This window comes from Nelumbo nucifera, chromosome 7 (genome assembly GCF_055504915.1).
Source record: "Nelumbo nucifera cultivar China Antique chromosome 7, China Antique-T2T, whole genome shotgun sequence".
Taxonomy (NCBI): Eukaryota; Viridiplantae; Streptophyta; class Magnoliopsida; order Proteales; family Nelumbonaceae; genus Nelumbo; species Nelumbo nucifera.
This window is the reverse complement of record NC_142655.1, coordinates 22,058,349-22,079,547: the sequence shown is the minus strand read 5'-3', so window position 1 is coordinate 22,079,547 and position 21,199 is coordinate 22,058,349. Positions and strand designations below refer to the sequence as shown.

Sequence of the window (21,199 nt, the reverse complement as noted above, 5' to 3'; positions counted from 1 at the left end):
TCATCAGGAATGAAAGTTGTCAATACTTAAATAGACAAGAATGCCCCTTTTAATAATGAATTTTTATGGATAAAATGATTATAGCCTTATTTACCTGGGAAATAAAAGAATATGGGTAAATGCACTTACGCAGATAAGTAACTTACTGAAAAGCAACAGGGGCCTAAGTGTTACTACCCCAAAATACAGAGTATTGGTTTGTATTTTACTCAAATAGTCTTTATTACTTTAGCTCAGTTTGGTGGGAGTACAAATACATATATGTACAATACAAAACCTTGTATGTTATATTTCTAAACCTTCTATTTACACTGTACATATTTTGTATTTGTACTCTTTCCACAATCTTAGGCTCGGTTTGGAAGGAGTACAAATACAAATGTATACAGTACAAATACATACAAAACAATATAAAATACAAGGTTTGCACTCTACATATTTGTATTCGTATCCCTTCCAAATATAAACACTCTTTCCAAATTGAGACTTAACAATTTAACCGGACAATTAACCAGAACTTTCTGTTCTCTTTGGTCCGAGTCTAATAAAACATTGATCCAAATGTTGTAAGAACTGCACAGTAGAGAGAGGACTCAAAATCAATGTTGTAAAATTTAGGGTTTGGACCCCATCCAAACCAAAATCAATTTGGATGGATTGGAGACCAACAAGACATTGAATTGAACCAGCTAGTCCAGACTTAATGGTCCAAAGTATTTATTGGATTGAATTGTACTTGATCCATCCGTAATGAATTCATATTGGATTGGGTTGGATTGAACCAATATCTGGTCCATTCATAGAAGATAAAAATATAAGTGTCAATGTAACAGATTTGGGTTAGAATTAATTTAAATTAAAACAAATTTGAACAGATTAAATAGTCCAGACATTAAATTAAACCAGTCCAAAATGATCCAAAATATTCATTGAATTATATTGGACCTGTTCCATTTATAATGGACTCACATTTAACTGGATTGGATTGGACCAAATCCAATCCAATTGATACCCCTAGTAAAATTACACCAGACGAACCCAAAATCCCAACTACATTTTTTTTTTTGGATTTCGGTTAAATAATGGTTTTGAACGGATTCACTGCCTAATTAACCGGTACGTAAAACCATAACCCGGTGAGCAATATTCCGGTTTAATGTCCGATCTAAGTCAGAAATTTGGGAACTTCAATGGGAATAGCCATTAGCCAATATATGGTGGGATACGGTTATCAAAGATTCCCTGCCACCACTCTCTAAATCAAAGAGAAAGCTGTAAAGCATATGGTCTTCTTTCTATCAGTCAAGGAACCGTTAGCTGCTAGTTAGTAGTTGGATTCCATGGAAGAAGTGGCTGTGAAGAATAGTCTTCTTGCCATCAGTCAAAGGTAGATTTAATTATGTTTCAGTATTTCTTCTAGATGGGTTCCATCACTTGGAATCTGACTCATTAAATATTCTGAAATAATGGAGCTGTTGATGTTGATGGCAAATTATTATGCTTAAACAGCTGAAGAAATGTTGTTCAAGAAAGCCAAAGCCCCTAGGGAGTTAGGGAAGCACCGAAGTATAGAAGTAACTGTGAAGCATAGTCTTCTTGCTATCAGTAGTCAAGGAATTGAAAGAGATGTATCTCTCTCTCTCTCTATATATATTTCTGCTAGTTGGATTCCATCACTTGGAATTTGACTCAAATTATATATATATTCCGAAGTAGCTAAGAGTTGTTGATGACAAATTATACTTAACAGCTGAAGAAATGTTGGTCAAGTAAACCCTTAATTAGACAAGAAAACTAAACTGACTCACTTTCTATAATGAACTGTTCATTATGATTTTATTTATAGATTAGAGTTAGGTGTTGGATAGCTTCTTGAACAAGAAAAAGAAAATAAAAGACCAACTCTGATTTCCTTTAAATGGTGATGCACTCAGCTTTCAATATTTTTTATTAAGGTTGCATTTGTAGTGTAAAATGATTCATATAAATTATAAAATTGGGTTAGTTTTGCATTGACAAATTTATCTTCTTACCTTCTTACCAAACAGATTTTTAGTTTTGCATATGCTTTTTTTTTATCAAAAGCTCACTTGAATACAAATTTACTTCTTTTTTATTGATGTACTTTATTATCAATATAAATATGCATTGATCTATCATTTGTTAATGCAAAAATGTAATACTGCCAAACACACGAAAAAATGAACCAGAATACAAATTTACCCTGAACCGAGATTTACACTCTATTTGCATCATTTCTAAACGCACCCTAAATAATGTATCCCACCATCTTTAATGCAACGTTGCCCTTGAGACAAACAGCCATCTTAATTAATAATTAAATCAAAGTTCTACTTACACTTGTACAGTTAGATGCATGGTGCTGTCTACCTTTATTAGGGCCTCTAATTGAACTGTCAACCATAATTGATAGCAATATTAATTTTAACCTATAATTTGACAATAACCCTATTTATTTGTTCAACTGATTACAACCATTTTACAACATTTAAAACTTCGGATAGTCTATCCCATCTTCCTGATATTTAAAAACTTAAAATATAAAAAAGGAGTATTAATTATATCGATATACACCGATATCCAACTTTGGGTATTGCGCATATCAACATTCTAATCCTTGATTATTGACACGTTTAGACATCAAAATAAGATGATATTACAAGTATAAATTTATGTTGAAAGAGAAAAATTAATAGGTGTTAGACTGAGATAATAATTAAATATATATATATATATATTAATGTTTGTATCTATATATATAATTGATTCAAAATAACAAAACAAAGTTTGGTTCAGGCCTATTGGGTCTGCTCAACCCAATTGACTGAATTAAATTTGCATTTGTTGATAGGTCTTACATCGCCATCTATATATAGCTTGATTCTCAATCTTATTGCCGGTTGAAGACTATGTTGGTATCCATTAAAGTTTCAGTATTAATGAAAGCTTGTCCAGGAGGAAGAAAGCTATGTAAGCACGTAGTATTTTTCTATGTGCTTCTATCAATGTGCAATTAATATCTTTCAATTAGATAATGCAGGGTCAGGTACCTATGTTGGTATCCATTATATTTACTTAATGATCATTTACCCACTTTGAGTTTTGGACATACTATTTTTTTTTCTTTTTTCTTTTTTCTTTTTTTTTTTGGGTGAAAGGACAATATGATTCTAAGACGCTAAATTCCTTTTATAGTACAGGAAGAAAGAATATAAAGAGGCATCAGTTTTCTTTATTTTTGCTATTTCCATTTGATAAACTATTAAAACTCATAAAATGGGTTTCTGTTTAGTAGGCAAAACCTTATAAATAAGGAAATTATAGTGCAAGGAACTTTATGCACCTTTTGTTACATTTTCTTGAGCTGCTTTCACTGAGCCACTTTTAAAAAGCTACCAAATGTCGATTTGGAAGCAACGTCTTCCAGCTTTATATGAGCTGAGGTAAAATCAATGTTTTAAAAAACGATCTGAAAACGGAATCATTTTGGTCACCAGTTTTCGGGTTGATGGTCCGATCGTCCAGTTTGAACAGACAGTTCGTTCTGATAGAAAAATTTTAAAAAATAATTAAAAAACGACCAAAAACCGTTGAATGGGTCAACGATTCAACTGCCCGGGTTAACGTTTTACTTTTTCAATGGTTTTTTACCAGATTCCGATTTTATGCAAAAACAGAACCGCTTGCCTGGACGGTTCCCGGTCCGACCGTCCGGATCAACAGCAATTCGAAAACACTGGGTAAAATATCAAAAAACTGAAAATAGGCTTATATGAGCTAAAAAATCAACTTTGCAGTACGTGAAGCTATTTTAAGTAGCTTCTTCAAAAGCAATTCGGCCAATACAGCTCAATCAATGCAAAAACTCTTCCAAATGAACTTCCGGCCGCCAAGGTAAGTCTAAGGTGGCTTATAAGAACTCTAAACCAGCTGTTTTTGTCCGATTTTCTTGTAAAACCACCTTACAAAGCTAGAAGTCCTTGCATGAAAGCCCTTTCAAACCGGCCGATACTTAATAACTTCCTCAACGGCTAACCGAAGTAGTTCCCTATATAACCTTATCCACTACACGTAACTTTATTTCATTAAATTCTCCTTGCATTGCACTTAAAAGAAAAATAATAATTAAATATATATTTATGGAGTCATAGAGTTTGTTCGATGCATTAAATTCCACCCTTTACAAATAATGACCCTAATCATCAACTTGATGAACTTATTTTGGCAACACTATCTTTTATTTTTCTATATTGACCTTTCAACTATAAAACAATGGATATGATATTTTAGATACCTTCCAATTCATAAGAGCTCAAGTGTCTGAACTGAAAAGCTTATTGCTTTGCTTTTAGTGAATAAATTTTAAGGAGGTTGTGGACTCTTAGTGCATGGTTAAAGCTGAAGATGGTATATAAATTCATGCACCCTTGAATTAATACATTATTATTAAATTATTTTATGTACTAAAAGACAATGCAATAAGTCATTCAATTCAGCAACTTCAGTCATTATGAAACGACAAGAAGGATAAGATACGGACCGCTAATTATTAGATATGATCTGTACAATTTAGGAACCCAAGTAAATTGACAATTGGTTTAGAACATTATATATAATTTATGAAACTACGCACATGAAGCTTGCTGTGTGCAAGGTTTTAGCCACTCAGAGGAATGGAATGGCAGATTTCAATTTCAATTCAAATTCAAATTCAATTCAATTTCAAACTTCAATTGGATTCTTAGCAATAATCCAATTTGTTTTAAGTCAATTTTGGACATCCCCTTACCCATAATCCAATTGAATTTGGATATTGCTTCATTCAATTAATATGCAAGGATCCCATTATTATATACATGTATAAAATATTGTTTTTAGTATTGAAATTCCTTAAAATTATAATCAAGTTGGGTCAAGTTTAAATCTATAAGTTCATGTTAATTTTATACAGATTTGCAGAAATTTCAATTGGATAAATCCAATTTGAATGTATGTTTTACAAAACTGTTGAAAATATATAGTGGATCAAATTCAGATCACTTGGCGTTGGCGAGGAGAATCCGTGTGCTAAGTGCAATAAATCACGTCAGTTTGTCTGGACAGTGTCTGTTGGTGAGTTATGGAGCGGTGAGTGGGGCCTTGGGTTAGGGAAGTTTTCTTATAAAAGATGACAAGCCATCTCCATGCACAACTCAACCAGTGATCACAAGACCAAAGGCCCCAGAGAGAATCAAATGGCTCACCCAATTCACCAAGCAAATGAAAACAGCCCATTTGGAGAGCTCACAAGAGAAGAGTTCTACAAGAAACACAGTGTCCTTCACCAGGAAAAGTTCATCCTCAACAAGCAGAACATGAAGATCTTCACACAGTGTTGGGGCCCTGATTCAACCATTCGGCCAAGGGGAGTAGTTGCCATGGTCCATGGCTACACCTCTGACAGTAGTTGGATCTTCGAGCTCACTGCAGTGGCCATTGCTAAGTCTGGGTTTTATGTCACAGCACTTGACCTCCAAGGCCATGGCTTCTCTGAGGGCCTGAGTGGTCACATTCCAGACATCAGACCAGTCGTCGATGACTGCATCCAATGCTTTGACACAGCTCGAGCTAACCACCCAAAGCTTCCAGCCTTTCTATATGGAGAGTCACTTGGGGGTGCAATAGCCATTCTAGTTGCCCTGAGACAGAAAGAGCTATGGAGTGGTCTGGTTCTGAGTGGAGCCATGTGTGGGGTGTCTGCCAAGTTCAGACCAGCGTGGCCCCTTGAGATGCTGCTCCCGGTGGCAGCTTTCTTTGCACCCACTTGGAAAATAGTGATCACAAAGCCCATAGCCAGCAGGTCCTTCAAGGAGGAGTGGAAGAGAAAGCTGGTGGCCGGAAATCCGAACCGCCGGAGCTCCGGTAAGCCGCCGGCAGCCACTGCACTGGAGTTCCTCCGAGTGTGTGAGCAGGTAAAGAGGAGGTCCCATGAGTTGGAGCTCCCTCTGCTAGTGCTCCACGGGGAAGATGACCAAGTGTGCGACTCAGACTCTGCAAGGCTGTTGTATGAATTGGCAGAAAGCAAGGACAAAACGCTGAAAATCTTTTCAGGAATGTGGCATCAACTGATCGGTGAGCCAAAGGAAGGCGTGGACATGGTTTTTGGAGCAATTTTATCATGGCTTCGAGATAGAACTAGCAATGGTTTGGTCAGTTCAAGCAAGCTTTACATGGAAATCTCTAGAAGGTATGTATGAATCCCGATTTCCTATACGTACTTCTTTCCTACACCTCCTAGGAAATCCTTTCTCAGCAAATAAGGGGGTGTTCTTTGTTTTGTATGCATTTGATTCTTGGAGATTTCTAGCTTAAAAGAACATGTTTTCATACAGACTGGGTCGTTCATAACTCAAATTACACCATCTATGAGCATTGCAATTAATTGGACAGTGGAAAAGTTTCTCTTAAATTTCAAAAGGAGCTTTACAAATTAATACTCCCAAATCAGATGGTTAATTAAATAAACTAAGAGTTGTCTTCTGATTTAATTCTGGAGCCAACAGTTAGCTAATTGAAGTGGTCCATGATCAAATTATTCATCTTGTCTAATACAATAACCAAACTGAATGACTTATTACTTTGTTCTAAAGGTGTCTGTGTTTGGTTGCAATGCAAATTTATTTATGGTAAATTGTGATTGGTTTTTATTTCAAAATTTACCTTATTTTATTTGGTTGTAGTAAAAAGGAAATAAAATAGGACCTGAAGCAAAATAGAGTAATACCCAAAACAAAATTAAACTAGAATTTGCATTTTTTTTTCATTTGTACTCCATTACATTTGTGCTAATGCAAATAAAATTGCACTGCAACCAAATGCAGCTTAAGGTTCAATTTAGAAAGAATATAAATATAAATATGTACACTGCAAATGCATACAGAATAATACAAAATACAAATGTGCCACCTGACCAAGTGGACTGTGCTGCCCGTAGCCCATGTGTCAGCACGGCCCAGCACGGCTCATATATATTATTTATATATTTATATATAATATAATATATTCATTAAATTATAATAATATAATAATATATAATATATTAATAAAATAAATAATTGTTTTCAATTTTATTATATTAATTTATTTAATTATTATATATATAAGAAATTATATACATCAAAATTCATATAAAATTAAAATTTTAAGTTTTTTTTCAAAATTTTTAAATAAATAGCTTTGGCCCAGTCCATGACCCAACCTGACCCAAGGTTTGGCCCATGGACCAGTCCGGCCCACAGCACAGCCCAATTTACACCTTAGATCAATGCTTTCAACATAACAGAATTGATTGACCTGTCACGCAAATTGATTCCCGAGCCAGCTTCAATCCAAACAATCATGTTGCAAAAAAAAAAGAAAAAAAAATGTTGACTTGGTCAAGAACATGATGGGTCAATGTTCAGACATTTATTCCCTTTCCAGTTTTGTAGTTTTATTTTATTTTTTTTAATTCCTACCACTAATAACAATAGTACCCACTAGTTCTCTTTCATTTTCACTTTTTAATGATCAACCCATTTGACCCAATCAATGGATCATTTCTACCATTAATAACAATAGTACCCATTAGTTCTCTTTCATTTTTACTTTTTAATTATAATATAATGGATGATAAACAGTTGATGAATACCACCTGATTAGTTACCACTTGTATGACAACAGTTGAACTACTATCTCAGATGCAAATTTGTCCTCTCAAAAACTAAAGGAACCATGGGAAGCATTGCCTGGAGCGAGCAGGTTCTGTTAGATCATACCCGAGAGAGCTACCATCTCTTTTAGTAGATATTAAGTTCATATACATGTTCATAGAAGTGAAGTCGAATCTGCTCATGTAATTGCTAGATCAGTTAATAAAAGGAGTTTTGTTTCTTTTTGTTAAAACACCCCATTTAGTGCATCAAGATTCCTTTTGTACAAGGGAGCTGGTTATGTATCTTTAACGTTTAACGTTTTAAATGATCCCTTTTTTATTATGCCAGAAAACAATATCTTTACATTCTGTTCCAAGGCCGGTTCTCCAGGTTGGTTAGGCAGGATAAACCCCCAGACCCTAAAAATGGCCTGAGCCGAGGCCAGTTCCAAGAATTATTCAGTAACAAATTAGGTAAGGTCGATTCAAGACCGGTCAAGGTTAATACCAGCCAGAACAGAATTAAAGTCATAAAAAAAGGGGTGATCATGGGCCGTGACTTGACCAGGCTTTGGGCCTATAACTTCAGTTATAAAATATTAAATTAACATGGCAGCGTTCTTTTCAGGCATTTTGTTGAACAGTAAGGGAGACAAGCTACAATGACGGAGACCTAACTGCAAGTGTGCATTAGGCCTCCCTTCAATTACTATGTTTTTTGACTCAGCATAACAAAACTGTTGTGATGGATCAAATGTTACCTAAAAACTCACATGATCAAAGAGTAGGGGTGGCAAATGGGTGGGTTGGGTTGGGTAAGGGTTGAATACCAACTCACCCATATTGATCCACTAACCCACCATGACCCATCATCAATCATTGTTAAAGGGTCATAACCCACATTAACCCTAACCACCCTCATCCATATTAACCCACCTACCTTTACTTATAAATACAAAAATGGGTCGAGACGGCTCGTATATCCGAAATAATAAATTTTCAGAGAATAATGTCTCTCAAGACTTCCATGTGACAAAAATGAGTTAGGTCAACCCGTATACCCAAAAATGTAAAAATTGTAGATAAATGCAGAAAATAGTAGAAAATTACGAAAAACGCAAAAAAAAAACTAAAAAATTGTAGAAAATGTAGAAAAATACCTGAAATTTTCAAAAAATGTAGAAAAATATCAGAAAATTGCAAAAGATGCCAAAAATTACAGGAAATTGCAGAAAATGCATAACTTTTATAAAAGTGCTTTGGTGAAGCACTTTTATAAAAGTACTTCCGTAAAAGTGCTTTTATTCTTTCATAAAAGTGTTTTCGTAAAAATCCTTTCATAAAGTGTTTTCTTGTAAAAGTTCTTTTGTAGAAATACTTTCGTAAAAATACTTTTATAAAAGTGGTTTCATGTAAAAATACTTTTATAAAAGTGCTTTCATGTAAAAGTACTTTTGTAAAAACTGTTTTAAAAGTGCAAGGCACAAAAAAGGCAAAGGGGTCGATTTGCGCCTGAAGCACAAGACACAAGGTGAGGTGTACTTCTTTTTTAGGCAAGGCGCAAGAATACAAAAAAAAAGCTAAAAAATGTCAAAAAATTCAAAAAAATAAAAATATTAAACATAACATTAATAAAAAATATAAACTTAAATTTTAAAATAAATGTTTTAAAAAACCTATTATCTAAAATTAAAATACATAAACATAAGATGTAAACCATATTCAAATGAGAATTTAAAAATAAAATCAAACATATAAATCATTTTCAAGCATGTAAAACCTATAATCTCTTTTTTCACTCCATTGCATTACTTCAAGTAGCTAATGTAATGTACATTACTGATTCTATGAGCCGCTTTTGTTGTTCAACGCCCCTCGAGGCAAGCCCAAACAAGTCCACGTTAGGTCTTATATTCTTAGTTTTTACACAAAATAATGATTTTATAGTTTTAATTGCTTTTTAAGAAGACATTTTGCGTTACACAGGGGGGTCCGGGGGCAGAGCCCCCGACCCAACCACTATGTTCAAATAAACAAATAAGCGTCAAAATTTCAATAGGTGCACACCTGGGCTGAGGCACAAGGCACATCAAGTGCATGTGTAGGCACACCAGGCGTACGCCTTTTGAAAGGGTTGCACCTAGGACCTAGGCAAGGTGCATACCCTAAAATGCGCTTCACTTGTGCACCTAGGTGTGCCTTTTAAATCATTGTATGAAAGTGCTTTTGTAAAAGTCCTTTTCATAAAATTACTTTATAAAATTGTTTTTGTAGAAGTGTTTTTGTGTTAAGTTGCATGTGAACATGAAAGCAAATATAATCTATTTTATTTCACTTTTAATCTCAAAATGAAAGGTGGCATGATGGCTTGGAATTCTAATGAGATATAGATGAGTTAGGAGGTCTAAGTTCAAATCATTTCAATTGCAATTTTTCTTTTTTCAATTTGGCAAGTATAAATAGAGCTGACTTTAACCCAACCCATCCGGACCCTAATGAATACCTTCAACCTAACCCTTTTCCACTGACCCTAATGGATTACTCGACCCATATTGACCCGCCAATAGCTGGCAATTGGGTTGAGTAGGTCAGGTTTAGGTTGAATCAAAGTACTTCGGGTTGGGTTGTCAAATGCTAGACCCTAACCCTAAATGTTCGGGTTAGGGTTGACCCATGGGTCAATTAGGGCCATCCCAAAAAATAATTGAAATTTAAAAAAATAAAGAAAAATTACATGAAAATGTCAAAATTAAAAGAATTAACCTTAAAATTCCAAATATAAAATAAAAAACTTGAACATTTAACAATTTAAAGAGTAAACAATAAAAAATAAAGACTAAATAGAAAAAGTTAGGGAGTGAAAACTTCTAACAATGCATAAATAATCCCAATTAGACTTGACAATCAAGTCTGCGGATTGACCCATGACCCAACCCAACCTAACCCAATTTTTTGGGTCGGGTCGGGTCATTTTCACATTCAGGTAGCTAAATATGAGACCCTAACCCTGCTTTTTTCGGGTTGAGTTGGGTCAACTTTTGCTAGGTCTAGTGAGTATGGGTGGGTTCCAAAGTTGGTGGGTCAAATGGGCTGGGGTCAAGATTACCAACCCTATCAAAGAGATTGGATAACTTTCAATTTTAGTTTTATTTCTTATGCGGATTTAAGGGGAAGAACTACCCCCGACTTGTGTAGCTCATCCTCTTTCCATAAAAAAAAGACTTACAATTTGATCTTCTTCCTATAATAGCTTATGCACCATCTGGATTTGGTTAATAGGTTGAAGTCTTCTCTTACAATTTGTAAACCGATGTCAATATAAGCTTTTCCACATGACATTTTCTTAGTTTTCATAACAAAGAGAAAAAAGACTTACAGTACCTGCAAACTTAATTTATACAGAATTTATAAAATAGAAACAGATGAAATTCGTTGGTGAATTCAATTCTCTTCAACTACAAAATTTAGGGCTGATGAATTCCAATGAAGAAAAATAAATTATTTGTCAAAGAGCTTATCGAATTGGGCCTTGATAAAATAGCGCGGACCTTATTAGTGCTTCTTTCCCCTTGGTACTGCAAGTGGTCAACCACGTACATTTCAAACATTCAGACAATAAATGAATACCATCTCAAATTGGTAGCCTCGATTCAATGTCCTGGAGCCTAAGGGTTACAGCTCTCTTGTGGGCTTCCAGCCCTTCAACTTCAGCCATCTTTGCTACATAAGGACCAAGCTCCTTTAGACCTTCCTCTGTCAGAGACTGCACTGTAATGTACTTGAGGAAGGAATCCAAAGATACTCCCCCATACATACGTGCATATCCATATGTGGGAAGAACATGGTTAGTCCCACTGGCATAATCTCCCACACTCTCCGGGGTCCATTGCCCTAAAAATACAGAACCTGAAAAAAGATTCCACATAATGTTCCTTTTTCATTAAAAGGAAAATTCCCGATTAGTACCCTGTATTTTGGGCCTAGTGCTACTTTGGTCTCCAAACTTTAAAACACGACAATTTAGTACCCGAATTTTCAAAACGTGCCAATCTAGTACCTGCCACTAATCAGCCCCTTAACCAGCCATTAAGTGGCATTTGAAAAGACACAAATGCCCTTAGAGTGCCATCTAATTTTCTTTATAAACCATCCAAACGTTGATAAAAAATGAAGTCTCAAATCCTTGTCTCTTCTATTCAAGAAAGTTGGGGTCACCAGAATGCCTATTTAGACGTGACCCCAACTTTCTTGAATAGAAGAGGTAAGGATTTGGGACTGTTCATTTTTTTATCAATGTTTGGATGGTTGATAAAGAGAACTAGATGACAATTGAAAGGGATTTGTGTCTTTTCAAATGCCACTTAATGACTGGTTAACGGCAGGTATTAGATTGGCACATTTTGAAAGTTTGGGTACTAAATTGTTGCAATTTAAAGTTCGGGGCCAAGGTGGCACTAGGCCCAAAGTACAGAGTACTACTAATCGGAAATTTTCCCTAATCAGAAACTAGCACATTTTTGGTATTATTAACAGTTCAAAATGCTTTGTACTGAAGATGAAAAACCAGCATAAAATTTCATGCTTAATTGAACTGCGTTAGATAGGTCCACAAACTGATCAAATTGAATCAAATATATCATGCATATTATGCTTTGATACTGAATTGCTGCTTTGGCAATGATTTAAGTGAATAAAATGTGTTTATAAGTGCGGTCTATGAAGTGGAGTGAAGAAGAGGAGAATAACTAGTTGCAGACAAGCTGAATGGATTAGATAGAGAGTTGCATAATCTCTGACAGACTATTATATTATGTGGGTAATGTATAAATATCACAATACAAAAAATTAGAGAAAGGGTGGGTAAAATGGAAGGGTGCATCTGGACTTCTATGTGATAGGCAAATACCACTTAAGTTAAAAGAAAAATTCTATAAAACAGTTACAAGGCCAGCCATGTTGTATGGAGCGGAGTGTTGAGCAGTCAAGAACATGTCCAGAAAATGAATGTGGCAAATTAGCAATTAAATTATCTGTAGGAACCTAGGATTATAATAGGTGATAAAATGAGAGAATAGTTTAAGATGGTTTGGGCACATGCATATAGAAGACCACACTAAAGGGACCTGAAGAGCTTGGGGTAAAACCAAAACAAACATGGGTAGAAGTAGTAAGAAAAGGTTTAAGAACTAATAATTTAACAGTGGATATGGCTTTAAATAGAATGGATTGGCGAAGCAGGATTCATGTAGCTGACCCCATATAGTCGGTGTCAGAAAATATTATCATCCAAATATAGGACACGCCACAAATGTATGAAATGTTGTATGGAAATAGACCTAGTGAAAACATTGAAAAATAAGAAAATATATAGAATATTAATTTATGTAATGATAAGAAAAACATAGGTAGACCCATTTAAATTATTATTATCTTCATGCAAAATTTATAAAGTGCAAATGACTCAAATCAACCAAATAATTTATTATAAAATAAAACTAAGCACAACTTCACATTTGAAAAAAAAATATCGAGCTAGCTTAAAGTGGTAATCATGTCTATTAGGTGGGCAATAGCATTCCTACTCCACATATCTAAAATATTTTCACCATGTTATAATACCATTTATTGTATTCCACATAGCAACCAGTAGCAAGTGTTTTAAAAGGCATGGGAGCACACACCTAGAGGCAGTCCTCCAAGCAAGGCACCTCAAAAACATGTGGAGGAGCAAGGCACCCCAAAAACACAGAGGCATACAGGAGAAGTGTAGAGACATATGAAGTGCATGCCTGTACAAAGGCATATAGAGGCATGTAGAAGAGGCATGCACCTCGCATGTTCGTTGAGTTTTTTAACTTGTATTGGTGGAGACATGGTTATATCCTGGTCCCCATTGCATTGTATCATTATTTTAAATAGTAAAGAGGCTACCAAACTAAACCAAACCAAATAAGCTAGTTTGGCCAATTTATTTGGTTTCTTGTTCAGTTCAGTTTGAAATTTAAAAGATCATAAATTAATATTAATATATAAAAGCATATGATATATTCATAAATTATTTGATTTGTTAGTTCTTAAAATTATAATGAGGTTGCCAACAACCCAAGTTGTTAAAACCGATACTTAGTTTTTATCCCAAATCAAAAAGAAAATAAAAAAGAAAAAACCATCATTTTGGTACTTGATGAGTTGTGTTGTGAAGAAATGTGTTGTATCATTATCAAAAGTCTAAACAAACCCATGTACTTGGGTTCTTACTAAAAAAAGGAGACTTCACTTTAATTTTGAGCTTGGATTGTATTTTGAATTATTTGTTTTAGCCCATAATTCCAAAGATACACAAATGTGGGCTTATGTGCTGAGCTTGGGTGCTGAAAACCTATCAAAAAGGCCCAAACTGATTTCAAACTGAACCAAACCAATAGGAATTTAGTTTGGTTTAGTTTGATCTGATGTTGAATTTGGTTCAATTCAGTTTATGAAATGGTCAAAACCAAAATGTCGGTTAGGTACCAAATTTCTTACCCAAACTGATCCAAAATGTTGGTAGGTTCCAAGTTCCAACACCCCTACCAGCCAATTCATTTTGCAAAGAAAAGGTTAGGGATCCAAGGTTCGAAGATACTACTGCAACCAACCTCCAACGTTCAAGTCTCAAGCCTCCCAGTCTCGAAGTTGCTATTGCAACATGTTAACTCCGTTATTTTTTCTTTTAGCTCTATTCATAGTCTTCATTGGTTCTGTTCTTGGACCGATGGCATAACTTGAACAGCAGCTCATCTGACCCTATCATTCAACCCTATTTTAGTTCTTACTGTCCTTTTTTCGAAGACTCGCAGCAGCTTCAAGACTCCAACTTCATTATCTGTTCTGTTATCTTTATATTGGTAAGCTCTTTCCTACTGCTCTCCTCAATTTCGAGTGAAGAATACTTTCACTTGTGCAACAGTGAAAAAAAGGAGAAAAAAAGAAAGAAGAGAGAGAGAGAAGAGAAGGAAGAAGAACAAGAGAAAAGTATAGGAGAAGATCAAAAGAATCATGGGCATAGCCATATTCATTGAAATATATACCAGATTAGAGAAATTGCACATATACCCTCCATTACAATTAAACACAAAATGCCTGGATTACCCTTACTTGAATGCCACTCTCAACACTCCCCCTCAAGCTAGGTATAATATTGAACATGCCTAGCTTTCACAAAGTTTTCTTCCAACCTAGAATGAGATAATCCTTTAGTTAGGCAAACAGCCAATTGATCACAGGACTTCACAAAAGGGAGGCAAATATTGATAGCAACTTGATTATCACAAATAACTTCAAAGCAACTTGATTACTCTGTATTCAGCTTTAGCACTTGATCTAGCAACAGATTGTTTCTTATTTCTCCAAGAAAAAATGGACCTTTCATCAACTAATTCATCCCAATTAGTATCAATATAGGCTTCTACCTTCAGATGACCATGTGGAGCATGCGAAGAGACCCTTGCCAAGAGTACCCATCAACTAACATAGAATTCTTTCAACTGCAACCAAATGGAGAAGTCAATACTGGTGCATATACTGTCAATCACACAAATTACATAGGAAATGTCTGGATGAGTTAGGGAGAGAGAGAACAATTTACCCACCAGCCTTTGATACACCCATTCCTTTGTCAGGCAACACCTCCCCAACATCTCCACAAATCTTGTGATTAGGATCTATGGGACTATCCTACAGGTTTAGCACCAATCTTACCAGTTCCCTTCAACAAATCAAGGATTTACTTCCTTTGTGAGATAACGATATCTTTCTTGGATCTTGCAACTTCGGTTACTAGAAAGTATCTAACTCACCAAGATATTTTATATCAAATTCTATGGCTAAGAATTGCTTCAAATGGTTTGTCTTAGCCACATTGTTGCTGGTAATCACAATGTCATCTACATACACAATCAAAACTGTAACCAAGCCTCCAACTCTCTTAAAAAAAAGGGTACAATTAGCATGTGACTATGTATATTCCACTTTCTAGAGAGCTCCTCCAAACCTGTCAAACCAAGCTCAGGGAGACTGCTTCAACCCATGGATGAATTTCAAAAGCCTACACACTTTGCCTTCACTTCCAGAAAAAGATACACTAGTAGAAACATCTAATATAAACTTTTTTTTATGAATAAGATCTAATATAAACTTCTTCTTGCATATCACCATTCAAGAAAGCATTATTGACATCCTTTAGGTGTGACGGCCAAAAAAGGTGAGTAGTCAATTCTGTACATTTGATTATATCCCTTAGCAACTAGCCAAATCTTGTACCTTTCTATGGAGACATTAGCATCATACTTTAATGTGAAAACCCACTTACAACCTACAAGTTTCTTACACCAAGACAATTCAAACAACTGCCAGATTTGATTCTTTTCTAGGAATTTCATTTCTTGATCCAAAACCTCCTAGTGGGATTGAGCAACAGCTTCTGCAACACTCTCGGGAATAGAAACTAAAGACATATCAGAAAGAAAAGATATGAAGGAGAAAAAATCATATGAGAGTTTGAGATGGGATAGATAGTATAACAGGCTGACTGAGTGTATTTTTGCTTTCCCTTCGTAAAGCAATAGGAAGGTCAAGTTAATAGACATGAGTGGGCAAAACATCATGATAATCAATGCTAGTAGTGGCAATATGAATGGGATCAATAACATGAGAAGAAGAAATAGGAGGAATACTTGAATTCATAGAATCTGATTGTGGTGGAGGATTAGCCTCTAGAGTTACCCTCTTCTTATGTCTTAGAAATATCCGCAACTCTTACCCTAGAACCTATACTTCTTGCACTGGCATATCATCAAGAGGTGTAGATGAGGAAGAAACAGATGACAAAGAGATGGAGCCTGAAAGCGAAGGAGCAAGAATCAGAATAGGAAGATAATGAAGATCATTCTGCCTCTCTTCATTGTTATTCCACCCTAAAAGAGAGACACATCCACAAATATCACATGAATCAGTGTAGGAATCATGCATTGGAAAAAAAAAAGCAAATACAACAGGATCCAGAGAATACCCAAATCTGATTTTTTTTTTATTGTCACAAAAGGAAACCCAATAAAATAAAAAACCGTATACAAACGGGCATGAAACCACAACCAAAATATGTCTAAAATCAAGCCCAACTAGAAACTAGGGTTTCCATGACCAAGAGGAAGTGCCAACAATACAGTCTGTTGACATCAGCAGTTGGCAATGATGACATCAAAAGCCTGCCAGTCACTGTAAACAAACCTACTTCTAAAGAGAGAAGAGAAGGAAGAATAACAAGAGAAATGTGTAGGAGAAGACGAAAAGAATCATGGGCATAACCTTATTCATTGAAACATATACTACATTAAACACAAAATGATTACCCTTTTAAACCCCACTCTGAACACTTTCTAGTAGCACACACACAACTCAAAAAGGAAAAGTTAATTCAATTTTGCTCTATTCTGTTAATTATTGATATAGCAACTGTTCGTTAAAAAAAATTCTAGCAATTATTTGCTTTTTCTTCTTAAAGCTAAGAACGCTCTATTAACCTTAACTGTAAAGAACTAAGCTGTTAAATTGATAAACATCTATTAACCCTGTTTCATGCTCAAAATATCTGTTTTTATTTGAATATGATGTTTTATTATTAAAATTTCCAACTATAAAAAAATACATGCTTGAGGCTTACACCTGTTGCACTCTACAACATTGTTGGTAGCTTTCAACGGGAAATATGTCGATTCCAGTAGTATTTCATGTCAGTACCATAGAAATGGAAACATGTCATGGAAATAGAAATTTATAGACATTTTAAACCATGAGCTAAATAGATCAAACTGATAGGAAGGAGAGAGAGAAAGAGAGTGAGAGGATTGGTTGGGGAAAGAAGGTGGATCACTTTGGTGGGAGGGATAAAAGCCAATTAAATATACCCAACAAGTGATTATGAATGTAGGCTACTAAGTCAAACCACATTTGTCTTTCTTCTTTTCTTATTCTGGTTAATTTTCTGGTTTGTCATTTTCTTTCCCACAGTTTCACATCTTGGATTAGACTGGAAACTAGATGACCTGCCCTCCCTGCATGTGCACCTCATGGATGGAGAATAATAACTTACAAAGAATAAGACAAATTACAAGAAATTTCAACAGCAGAACTATGCATAAACCTAGAGTGAGCAAAAATTACAAATGCTAAAATCTAAATAAGGTATAGTTGTTGCAATAAAATTTAGAGTTACAAGAACACATGTTACCTGCATTTTCAATGAGCCCCTCCCACTGCTCTGCGTCTTTAACATTGACAATCAAATGCTCAGGTGCATATAAGTTTGAAAAGGAGATTGCCTGAATATTTTCAACCAGACAGGTTCAGTAATAAGGTAATATAAGGAAATCCCAACAATATCCCAGACATACATATACCCTTCAGTCAGCTAAGATCATCAGGTATCATTTTATATCATGACCACTCTTAGATAATTGATGAGAAGGACTGGACCAACCATCAACCAGATGATAAATCCACTGCTAAAGCTTGATATCACCTACAATTGACTACATGAAAACTATTCTTAATGATATCCAGATATTCCAGAAGTGTTAATTTACCCAATTTGATCACTAATGGAGCAGATAACTTACATAATTATTGTATTCTCCAGCAATAAAATGGAAGATATAAAACAAAGGTTCAACAGGTAAAAAAGGCATTTCCTATCATAAAATTAACAAGGATCATGCAGGTCCATGTTCAACATAAATGAGGCAATAGATTCATCAGCACTATAAAAGGAAACTATAAATTAAGAAAACAAAAATAAATCCATAAGACCTAGTAAAGGAGCACATGACCCTTAGAACAAAAGAATGAAACAATCCCAAGAATAAGAAACACAGATCAGGCTGGAGGAGCCTCAGCTTCCTGCAAACTGCAATGCAAGTTTTCTTGTCTACAATCCTAAACAAATGCACCCAAAGATTATTGAAAGACTATCTTCATAACTCTAGGTATCACAAATGGTGAAAAAGACATTTCATGCTACAATGCCCTCAACCTGTTTTTCTTTTTTTTCATGCTACACTAAGAAAGAAGATTTGTTTTAATCATTTGATTAAAGGTTGTGAGGCTATGCAAAGCCCAGCCAAGAAAATGGGAACTGACCTCGACCATATCACGAGCAAACACAGTGAAACTGTGGCCTAGTGCTTTTGAGGCAAACTCTCCCCTTGGAAGGCTCTGGCATTGCTTGCTGATTTCCTTCTCAATGGCCCTCGCATCTACATCATCACCAACAATGACCAGTACAACCTGGCTATCAGGGCCATGCTCTGCCTGCAAACAACCAAAACAATGCTGAGTTCATGAAGTTGCAAACAAGAATGGGAAGGACATTAACATTATGAAGGGAAATTGCTCTTATCCTTGTCTTCTTCATTTTTTTGTCTGTATGTGTGTGTCTTCTCCCTACATGACAATTAGCTCAAGATCACATAGACTCCTTATAATGACATTGGTGCTGGATGCATTGCTGGGTGAACTAATGTGTCACACAGGGAGAGAGACCTATTGACAGCCCAGGTTGTCAAACATGGACAGCCAAAGTTTCTTTTCCCCCCAGTAGAGGAGCTTCAGCAGATAGAGAATGTATATCATATTAAGTTAAACATCTAGAAACTTTTAATAGACTTGCAGGTAAAAGTAAAATTGTAATTTTGTAAGATCATATCAAGCATATTGTTCACATTAGACAAGCAGAAGTTTTAAAGCAATGGCCTCAATATGTCAATAGGAAAACTAGGATACCCAAATATAAAAAATATAAACATAAAATTAACACCTGAGATAGTAAGTCTGCTGCTATATGAACTGGGTTGGCATGTTTGTCTGCAATGACAAGAACTTCTGAAGGACCAGCAGGCATGTCAATTGAGACCATGGCTTCACTGTTCTGCATTAAAGAAAAGAACAAACACGAGGCTACAACTAAGAAAGAAAAAAAACAAAGGAAATGAATATCTCAATGGTGCAGCCAATAAATACGGACAAGCAAAGTTAATTTTTGAGGTTTGAAGAGACTTTTTTCAGGTAAAATGGCTACTCTTGTGACCTTTGAAGGAAACAGTTGATGCAATTAGACAAATATGGTTAGATCAATTGAACCCTCAACAAAATGAACTACTTGACTAGTCATCAACTCTATCCAAGACTAGGTGTATGCTATCATCTCGAAGTGACAAGTAGGTGACAACATGAGATGCTCGCAAGAAGGTGAGAAACAGGTTATGAGTAGGCCATAAGTACAAGGTTAATTGAAAGAGACAAAAAGCAAGTGACAAGCAGCTCATGGAAGTTATTTAATTATGAAAGAGTTTTTCAGTCTATATACATTTATGCATTGTGTTCTTTCAAAAGGAAGACAAAGAAGTATTGTCTGTTACCTTTTGTATATTTTTCTAAAATCTTCAAGGTGTAATGTGTTTTTTTTTGATAATTAGGTGTAATTAAGCTAGTTCTATTTTTTCCGTCTTTTTAGCTCTGAAGACTAGAGCACTACCAGAGTAATTCTAACTCTAGCCTCTCTTTCTAGTTCCTACATCATTGAGTTGCCACAAAGGTAACAATTACTCTGAAGAGGAACCAAGCCAATAACAAGATGGTAGTCCATATGATTGCCTGCACCTAAGATCTACGAGGAAAAAGATGCATACCTGGAGAAGCATTTTTGCAGCTGTGACATATTGATTTCCAGGTCCAAAAATCTTCTCTACCTGAAAATTGAGACCATATTAGATTGATGTTTCTTAGATATAAAAATAGATTGTATTCTGCATATACAAGTTATAGTTTCTTCTATGGTGGTGAAATGAATATGCTTGAAGGAAAAATTAAATACTACTTCTCTTATGTTTGAAGAGATTACTAGTTAGAACTCCAGGTCACCTTATATGCATATGACAATCCAAAAGAAGTAAACCATTTTCTTTTAAGGATCTATTTCAATACTATTCACTTTCTCTATATTATGATTCAAAACTGAATGCAGAAAATACCATCAGAACTCAATTTGCAAGGGCATAACTGCTCATTATTTACTTCAAGTAAATAACATGTGTTGTACAACCCCACCGGTGCAGGTACTTCGTTGCTTTCTGCTTTAACTCTGGGATCAACACTATCGCCAACTTCTTTTTCACTGGTAGCACCTTTTTTTATCGATAACACCAAACCTTTATTAGAAACTATATGCTAAATGTACACAGCAGATAAGTATGTGTAAATGGTAAAAAGGCAATGAGAGACAAAATCTCTTGCCTCTCCCCACATACAAGTTTCTGATTTACAATTGTGCCCAGAATAAAGTTTCTCTTCCCACCCCTTGTTTGGCTAAAGCATCTGCTACAGAACTAGCACAATGCTTTGTCCAGTTGAAAGAGATTTCCATTTCTCTTGTCAGCCACCTAAATTTCTTCTTTTCATTGCTGTAAATCCACA

The 21,199-nt window shown here is 35.3% G+C and overlaps 2 protein-coding genes across 11 annotated transcripts in view; one reads left to right on the top strand and one right to left on the bottom strand.

Moving 5' to 3' along the window:
• Positions 1-5,226: 5,226 nt before the first annotated feature.
• Positions 5,227-8,036, top strand: LOC104593574 (caffeoylshikimate esterase-like). The gene is made up of 2 exons (XM_010253476.2): positions 5,227-6,247; positions 7,723-8,036. Exons 1-2 carry the CDS (start codon positions 5,256-5,258, stop codon positions 7,724-7,726), a joined length of 996 nt encoding a protein of 331 aa, XP_010251778.1. The 5' UTR covers positions 5,227-5,255; the 3' UTR covers positions 7,727-8,036.
• A 2,924-nt stretch (positions 8,037-10,960) lies between these two features.
• HDH (histidinol dehydrogenase) overlaps positions 10,961-21,199 on the bottom strand; it is a 41,181-nt gene continuing 30,942 nt past the window's right edge. For 5 of the 10 annotated variants that reach the window (XM_088891292.1, XM_088891291.1, XM_010253479.3 and 2 more), the window contains 5 exons: positions 20,416-20,475; positions 19,545-19,655; positions 18,869-19,039; positions 17,961-18,051; positions 10,961-11,599 (listed from right to left, as the gene is read on the bottom strand). In XM_088891292.1, the coding sequence (XP_088747418.1) occupies positions 11,325-11,599; positions 17,961-18,051; positions 18,869-19,039; positions 19,545-19,655; positions 20,416-20,475 (708 nt within the window). In that variant the 3' untranslated portion in view covers positions 10,961-11,324. Of the gene's footprint in view, positions 11,600-14,710; positions 15,220-15,324; positions 16,648-17,960; positions 18,052-18,868; positions 19,040-19,544; positions 19,656-20,415; positions 20,476-21,199 lie in introns of those variants that run through there. The other 5 variants (XR_002022480.2, XR_002022482.2, XR_016078501.1 and 2 more) reach the window with 5 other exon arrangements.